General features: G+C 36.5%; 1 protein-coding gene across 1 annotated transcript; it reads right to left on the bottom strand.

Annotated features, from left to right (window-relative positions):
• Positions 1–401: 401 nt before the first annotated feature.
• Positions 402–2,120, bottom strand: LOC117690156 (uncharacterized protein KIAA1958-like). Its single transcript, XM_034473508.2, has 2 exons — positions 1,044–2,120; positions 402–940 (listed from the first exon to the last, which is right to left on the bottom strand). Exons 1-2 carry the CDS (start codon positions 1,564–1,566, stop codon positions 402–404), a joined length of 1,062 nt encoding a protein of 353 aa, XP_034329399.2. The 5' UTR covers positions 1,567–2,120.
• Positions 2,121–9,494: the final 7,374 nt, after the last annotated feature.

Genomic DNA, 9,494 nt, shown 5'->3' on the forward strand with positions numbered 1-9,494 from the left:
TATCGGTTAATCACTTTAATTTGCATTGTGGCACTTATGCGGCGTTTTTCCGTTGATGACTGGTGTACAATAATTTCCAATACTTGTCCTTTACCCGAGTAGGCGTGGCATATCACCGTACAATAACTTTAGAATCTACACGTTATTGTACTGTATGAAAGACTGCATGGCGATTGTACCGTACAATAAATTTTGAATTATTGTACAGTGAGAAAAAAGCAAACTAACCCAAAATTTATGCTTTAATCAATTTCATAACTCTAAACTACATAAACACCTGAACAGCTGCTGAACGTCCTTGTGTAATTTTTAACACAGACAACATAAAATTCAACAAAAAATAGAAAAATATAAGTTTCGTGTAGTTAAACAACCTATCTGGCGTAGCAACTATCTATACTTTAAAACTGAAACGTAATGTTGCAGTTTTTAAATTCTCCAAATGGGAGTCTAGGCCTCTTGCTCATGGGCTCCTCTTCGCTATGGACAGTTGCTGATGTTCCCGGAAAAACGGAACACTCGGAAATATTAGGAGTGGATTCATCTGCAGGAGTCGCAATCGAGTTATCGGTACACTCGTTGGGCGGATCCAAAATCTTGGACACAATAGCTTCCATTTCCGCACTGGACCTTTTGTATTTATGGACCCCTGCTTGTGAGCGATGACCAGTACGTTTGATTATCTGTTGTTCCTCTACACCAGACAAATATAGCTGGGTCGCGCAAGTGCGTTTGCCGCTATGATTCGAATAATTTCCCTGTAAACCGCCTTCCGTACAGATGACGCGCATGAAACTTTTCAGCTTGTTAATTCCCACTGCTTGATTTCCATACCGGATCGGCACATCAGATGTTGCGGGTAGTGGTCTCCGATAGAATGTTCCTTGGCGTCCGAGAGAATCCAGATATAAATCGAAATAGTCAGCAATGCATCTCTCCCCTATATAATGAAAAGTAATTTATAAGTAAATGCAAGTTGAACGAGCGAGTAAGCTAGCGTAGAGAGAGAGAGAGAGAGAGAGAGAGAGAGAGATTTCTCTTACCGGACTGGTAGTGATGTTTAATAGACTTGTTGCACACATTCAGCTGTCCGAGCCCTCCTTTGTATGTTTTGGTTTTCCGACCTGTAAACTGAATAAACTTCCCCAGCTTGTCTGATCCATTAGTAAACTGTTCGCATTCCAAATTATGATGTTCGTCGCAACCACGTAGACCAAATATTTTGCATGCGTAAAAGAAAATAGTTTTCTGAAGTTGTTCCGCATTTTTCTTTCCAAACACTCCGACATCCCACAACTTAGCCTCATCCTCTGGTAAAATAGGATCAGCCTGCTTTGTAGTACAGCCTATGCCCAGTTCAATCAGCGACTTCATTTTTCCATCTAGAACTTTCCGAAATTCGATAAATGTTGTGTTTTTTTCGTCTAAAAAGTTTTTATCGTACACACCTTTGTCTCGCAAAAATCGCAGGAGTCCGCATGAAATCAAGTACAGGCCCTTAGGGGGATAATCCTTACCGTCCTGCCGTCTAGCTTCCACTATAAAGCGTTGTAGCCAGTAATTCATTTCCTCGCTGCCCTGGAATTGAAGTTCTGGAATAGTTTCGGATCTGCCGGTTCTCCATTTTTCAAACACATTGACCGCCCACTTAGTGTTCTGTTTAGTGTTAATGTTTTCCTGACTTTCAATTAACGATTTCAGGCACTTTCCGTCACAGGGGTTGCGAAGCGATCACCCGATGTGGTCGGCATTTTTGTAACGTTTTCATTTTCACCCAAAAAGTTCCAATCCAGTTGAAATTCACCATGATCCAATCCTGTTTCGTACTCTGCAAGCGTCTGGGTAAGGCTCATGTTAAGCAATCCGTCGAAAGCTTCCATTTCGTCACAAACTTGAGATAATGTCAAGTCGTCGATCTCTTCAATTTTGAATTCATCGTCGAGAAAATCTATGTCCATCTTTCTAAGCGGTCTAAACTGAAATGCCGCGCAAAAAATTCCACTGCAGCTCGGGAAAGTAGGCGTGCCACAAATCATTTGCTGGACCAATCGTCATACAATAATTGCTGTATCTAGAAATAAAACGGGGTCGTGACCTCGTGCCCTTGCGGGCACTCGTCACGCCTCCGTTTCATTTCTGGATACAGCAATTATTGTATGACTATTAGTCCAACAAATATAACTTATCCTGGATTATTTTGAATTGTTTATACTCGAGCAATGTTAGCAATGTTTACAGAACACAAGTCTGTTATTGATGAAAAGGCGCGGAAACTGGCCTCTCTGCATGAAGTCATAAAGATAGCAAAAGGCTTACTCATGGTACATTTGAGAGGTAAAAGTGGGGTCTCGGTGTCAATTCATTGGATTATTTGAAACTGAAAACTGGCACTTTTACCCCCCCCCCCTTTAAAAAAATTACAAATTTAAAGTATCATGATGAAGGGAAAACTCGAAGCTTTTATTTATTTATCTTTATTATGCATTGTTAAATTGTTTAATTTGGATTTTTTTTATTACCGCCATTATCTCAACCCCCTCCTATACCTCCACAGTAGGTCTCAAATTTTGCATAACTTTTAGTATCAATCAGTTACTTGGAATCTCTTATACCTCCAGAGTAGGTTTCAGATTTTGCATAACTTTTAGTATCAATCAGTTACTTGGAATGTGAAGATGGCGAATAACCAGACCAAGAAATCACCAAACTTTAGAATTGAAATTCAAGGTGATGCTGAATTTAAAAAATCTATTCAGGTCAGAATGCAAACAGTGAAAAATGTGTTGACCGCAGCGAGAAACAAACCTGCAACCAATAGTTTAATTATTAATGAACTCTTGACATTCTAGATTGAAAATCATGATAACACTGCAAGGAATGACAGAACAAATGTTTTCCCACCTTCTTATTTTAGACCAAGAAGAAATACACAGATCAGCAAATTTTTGTTGCAGCAGAATCATCAATTTCCAATTTATGCAAACATTCTAAACTTTGTAATGGGAAGGTTACAGTTTTGAAGAGAACAATGAAAGGTTATGTTATTTCCATTCGGTTTCAGTGCAACATTGATAAGAGTCATGGATATCTTTGGTCTTCATCTCCTTACCTGCCAAACAATGAATATCTTTTAAACCATCGGGTCAATCATGGATATCTCTGTAGTGGAATGCTTCCCTCCCATTACACAAGATTTTATAATGGCGCTGGCATAGGGTGAATCAAAAAGCAAAGAAGAAATTTTGTCTTCATAGTACAAAGAGGTGGCTGAGCAAATGTACATGTACATGGATTTCACTCAGGAAGCTCTCTATGCAGAGATTGGCACTTATGAGGACTTAGATGGAATAAATATTGTTACAGATGCAAGACATGAATGGCGCAAAAATGGGAAGGATACTTCTGTTGTCGCAGTTGGGGATATTCACACAAAGTTATTGACTGTGTCCATGTAACAAAAGCCCAGGACCCGGTAAATTATATATTGGAATCAAAAACTCGGGACAGAGTATATATATCTGCAAAGTAATTGTAATTTGATTAATTACATTTGAAAACTCTTGTAATGGTAATTTAATTGAAGAATTTAAGCAAGTAATTGTAATTTAATTAATTACTTTCAATTGTAATTGACCCCTATCTACGGCCTGCCGGCAAGCCTAGCTGCTACGATCTTGAACGCAGCCCTTGTCGTACGAGTTAACTTTTCTAATACGCATATAAATATAGTAAAGCTTTCTTTGAATTATTCGTATTGATGAAATCCCGATTTAAATGAGGAAAGTATTTTCTAATTTTCATCAATTTGGTTTTTTTTTTCATCACAGTTAAAAATAATTGTTCTAACGTGAATAATGTTATGGATGAACTTTTGAAGAGTATCGACTGTAAATCACATCATTGAATAAAATTTGAGTACGAATTAACCTAAGCATAAAAGCGGCAAAGGTGGCAGGGGATAGTTTCGAAGGAAAGATAGTTTCGAAGGAAAGACCCGGTCAAAATTTTGAAATAAAGGGAGAACCTGAGGTTTGGTTGGTTATTTGAGGGGTATAAATTGGTAGAATATTTACTGCATTCATTTTGAAATAAAGGGAGAACCTGGGGTTTGGCTGGTTATTTGAGGGGTATAAATTGGTAGAATATTTATTGCATTCATTTTGTGGATAGAGGAGCTCATGTCAATTTCATTGATATATGACACTTTAATACTGGTAGCACTTTCCATCAGATATGGAATGAAAATGCGAAACTGTGGCAAAAATTTTCACTTTTGGTTTTGTGCTTGAAAAGTAGGGTGGGTTTAGAACACGAAATGTCACTCGAAAAGAAGGTGATTAACCCCCCATCAATTGGTGATTACTTGCATGGGTATACATTAAAAAGGGCCATTTTTAGACCGTCCCTGGCTATTCTGTATAGTGCTATATGTAAGTTGTACTTGTTTTATTCTGAAATGTTTTAAAATTCTCAAGAGTCGGGACCATGTGTCCCCTGCATGCAAACCAATTTTAGCAAATTAAAAAACCCACTGAAAAATTAAATCTCATATATGGGCACTATCTGCCTCACATTTCCTCGACCAAAAAAAGTATCCCCTGCCACCTAAGTGTTAATTCGCGGTTTAGTAATCTCATTATTAGTCCTCTACCGGTTTTCATCGGAGGGGACTTTAGCTTTCCTCTGCGTCCGTCAATCTGTCCCACTTCAGAAATTTGCTGAACAGCTTCTAAATGTCAAACTACAGATCAAGTTTACACTTTTGTAGCGTCTGGTTGACATACTTTCGAGAAAATTAATTTTTTGTATTCCAATTTTTTAATTTTCGGGTTCGATATTCTGCAGAACAGTGCATTTTTTTCACTATTTCCTCAAACCGGTAGGGGACGTGTATTGCTAATGCAATACTCTCAGAATGCTTGTTAATACAAGTAACAGCTTTCCAAAAAGCTTGCCTGACTAAACAAAATTTTTCAATGGAAGTATGCATGTATCAATTTGGCTATCTTAACAGAAATTGGTTTTTATTTTCGCTGCTGATCATACATTTATAAACGGAGCGTGCAAATTTAAGACGAAATGTCAGTCTTTTCTTTGATCTAGAACATGTACATATATATCACATGAAATTCCATTATTTTATTAATTCAATTTTTTTTAGGAATGTACACATATCAAGTGCATGCAAGCTTGAAAGCTGGAGATAAAATAGTTAATAAAAAGTAATGATTTGTTATATAAGATGCAAAACCAACAGCGAGCAACAGTTTCAAGTAAAAGGGACGTTCACCATGCAATGCACGTGTGATTTAAAAATAGATCAGCATTCCACAATATATAAAGCACCAGTTTTTCTCCCATGGGAGACATTTTTTTATCAGGGTCTGCTGTCAACAAAAGGTTACAACACAGTTAGATTTATGACTCTGCAGTGATGTTCTGCGTAAAAAGCTACAGCATCGCTGAATGAAATAACAAGAACACGTGTAGAAGGTGTGTTGAAATTTATTCCCACTTGTGTCCAATGTAAGAATCACTGTGTGGGTTTGGATACTTTGATCGTACTAATTTTAAAACACGCTCGGGCATTACTTGGCGTTGGTGGTATACAATATTTGGTCTTCCTTCTCCAAGTCTTTCTTTTTTTCTCAAATATTGTTCCATGTCCCAGCCTCCAAGATTACTAATGCTTCCAGAAGCGTCTGTAAAGTCCTTTCCGTATACCAGGATTATAATTTGATGGCCCTTGTCCTTCTCCTAACCAGGGGGAGTTCTCATTTGTTGTTGCCACCCATGGACTAAGGAGGCAATAAGGACAGACTGTACTATCTCCTGAGGAACTGGTTGAAGGTTCTTCTGTTCTGTCCGTCTCTTCATATGATGATGAGTAAGACTGTTTAGCCTGTCTTACATGTACTTTTCTATTTCTTGTCTTATCTTTTTTTTAAAAGCAATGAACAAAATTAAATAAATGAACTAAATATACTATAAATCATTAATTTGAAGTTTTTGTCACATATAGAACTATTGGAGAGAGAATAAATCACACATTCAATAGTCTGATAAGTTAATTCCCATTTATTGTCTTCAAATAGTTTTTCAACAGCTTCTTTCTGCTTTTTTGTCACGGAAAGGTTTATAATTTCACACTCGGCCATAGTTTTTCAAGATTTCAGTGGGATGAGTAATTCATTAAACCTGATACTCCAAATATATATATCATTTTAGAATTCTGATTGGCTGACAGCATCATTCTGCTAAATTTGAATTGTTTGAAACATCAATTTATTTTCACTAGCCCAATTTTTCATTGTATAAGGAAATAATTTGTGTTTTGAAAACATGAACAAGGAAAATGTTCTTCTTGACATCACTAACAGTAATTCATAAAAATCGGGTCACATCCCGCTTTAACGATTTAATTCCTTCAGAAAACATTCCAGCGGTTTTAGCTTTTAACACAGTTCTTGACCGGTATAGTGAAATTCCCTGAATCGTAGAAACAGCAGAGGTGCTCTATTACGGTATATCACAGAATTGGCCTTGTCAAGTGTATGGTAGATGGCTCCTTTTCACCAAGGAATTTCCACAAACCCATGGTATGAGACTCACCTGTGTCTTACAGAATGTCTATAAACTTGTCCCCAAGTCAACACTTGATGATACACACCTCACCGACAAGTTCACTAACTGCCGCTTATGTCGGAATGTAAAATTGTCCACATCCCCTTTCTATTCATCACCACAAGTCTGGGCTTATCACAAATGCGAGTCTAATTTTCACTTAAAGATATGTGTCCTTCCAGTGATCAGTCTGACACTCTACTGAACAATATTTCGATACTTCACATTTTTAAGATTTAAACAGTTCCCTCTCACTTCGTCCGCACAGATATCACTGCTATTAAATGTCTTCTCTGTGACTGGGGACTGCATCGGCTTGAATCAACCACTTCCCCATTGGGATTTCTCAATTCCGTTACGCGGGCTTCGATCTCGGCACGGGGTTTCATTACTTCCACGAAAAGAGTATACTCTTTAACTGGCTTTTTTGACTGGTGTCACACAGGATGCTGATTCCACGGCTGGTTCAGCGTTTTCTTAGAGGTGATTTTATTCATCTGCATGTCTTCTTTTAACAAGATTACACTAAGTGTCTTGATGAGCCCTAAATGTTGCTGGGTCTGAAAAATAATGAGGAGACACTAGTTTCTTGTAGAAAAAAATCTCTAACACAATACTAGCTATATTCCTAAATCGACAAATTGTTGCCAGATCATTAGAGAAAAAAAAGAAATAAATACGAGGTCACAGGTAAACGCTAAATATAAAAAAGAAAACAATTGTTGAATGACCTTAACACTCGTTTTATTTTCTATCCCATATTTCGCCTTGTTCAGTTTCAATCTTATTCAACAATAACCTGATTAAACTATCTTTTGTTTTTCTATTTCTCTTCAGTACCATTTCTCAAATTGAAAGAAGCAAACGACGAAGATACTTCATTTTGTTGAGAATAGTTTTCTCTTTGGAATCAATTTCTTTACATCGACAGCGACGTAATTTGATTGACGTAATCCTTAACGTGTTTGCTGAAATCCAGCAATTGAAAAGTAGAAGCATCCTTATCCATTAAACCAAGGAATTCTGCAATAAATGTTGATAGATATCAGGGGTAAACAATAGTATACATTTTGGCTACCTGAAGGGACTCTTCTGGTAGTCTATAATATTCTCTATGTGTTCTTATATCATGACCAAGAAAGTTGGTTAGGATGTCCAACTCATTGTCTTTTAAATTCAGTATTTGAGACAGGGTTGCTATATGATGCCTTAACTTTGTTGACCTTAGTAATTCTGGATGTTTGCTCCTCATTTGAGAGAACACTCTCTCAGGACAACACTGATGCTCATTTTGACTTTGCTTGTTAAAACAATTGGGATCGTTCTTTTTCAATTAATGTCTACTTTTTCTAAACTAGAACACAGGCGAGTTAATTTTGTTGCTTGTTATACGAGTATTCAATTTTATTCTGATTGACACTCTTTTGTGCGGGGGAATCACTATAATTCTGGAAAATCCGGCCTCTACCAGTACTTTTTCTTTTGAAGTACATCTTAAATTTCCGTCTTTACGAAATCTCGTCTTCATGTGCGTTACGCAGATGGTTGTTTCCTCCTCTTGTCCGTTTTGTATATCTCCTGTTTTATTTGTAGTTGTCACCCTAATATCTTCAGGCAGGGGAGCACAAAGGGTAGCACACTTTAAGACTGTGGATTTCCCAGGACCATGGTTTATCCTGTGGATGGCAGAATAGACATTTCAATGTCAAGTTGTCCTGAAATGGATAATTACATCCAAAGTCTTAATTTATCCTTGATTAAAAGATTGATAAATAGCCCAAATTCAAAATGGAATATTTCATTTAATAAATAAATTAATACAGACACAAAACTGAAGACTGGGTCAAACTTCATATCCTGTATAACTAAATTAGTACGAAACTTTATTGCTTTCAAAAATATACAAGATAGAAAGAAAATTACATACAGGGCAAGAATTTATTACACAATATATGTGGTACAATAAGAACATTACAGGGGGGGGGGGGGGGGGGTCACTTTTCTTAATAAATGATATAATAAGAAAATTGTTTATATCAATGCTCTGGGAATGCAAATGGGTCCTTTTTAAGTTTGCAAGACATTAAGAAAGTTTGGTGTCAAATGAAACGTCCTTACATATCTTGGTCTATAGTATCTTTTTTAACGAGTGAAACGGTTGAAAGAGTTATCTTCCCTTGTTTGTATTTTATTATCCGTAATTATTGTAAATTTATGTAAAACAAGGAAAATAATATTGAAAAAGATTCAATTTATACTATTTTCTTGGTTATGAGATGTCTTAATGAAACACTAAATATTCCTGAATTACTTACATATATATAGTAGATTGCATATATTGCCGATTAGATTATTCTTATAAGAGATCGGAAACTTGGCTTTTTCTTCTCAATCGTCTTGACTGAACAGTTCAACAACTATTGGTTTCTCTCTCTCTCTCTCTCTCTCTCTCTCTCCTCTCTCTCTCTCTTTCTCCCCTCTAAGGAATAATCTTGTTTTGAAGTAAATGTACCTAAAGTCGCTTATTGTATTCAAATGTATTTGATTGTTCAGCTTAAAAAAAATCATTGTTTACCTTAGAAAGAGGTGAAATGGGTCTTCAAAAAGACAATCTGGATAGGCAGCATTTTTAAAACAGAATTTTTGTACTAAATTCTTGCACAGCTCTCTCATTTTTGACATGTGCTTCTTCTAGACTTGATGCAATGGATTTATGCAAAGTGAATTGTGACATGTGTGAAACCTGTTTATCATGCGGAATATGTAATGCGTTTGTGTGCAACATGTACATAAATCTGTGTGCCATGAAAAAATATCTTGTGTTGTCAGGTAATGTAATTTTGACCCTACAATATTTTGTCCTCTGATTA

This window comes from Magallana gigas, chromosome 1 (genome assembly GCF_963853765.1).
Source record: "Magallana gigas chromosome 1, xbMagGiga1.1, whole genome shotgun sequence".
Lineage (NCBI taxonomy): Eukaryota > Metazoa > Mollusca > Bivalvia > Ostreida > Ostreidae > Magallana > Magallana gigas.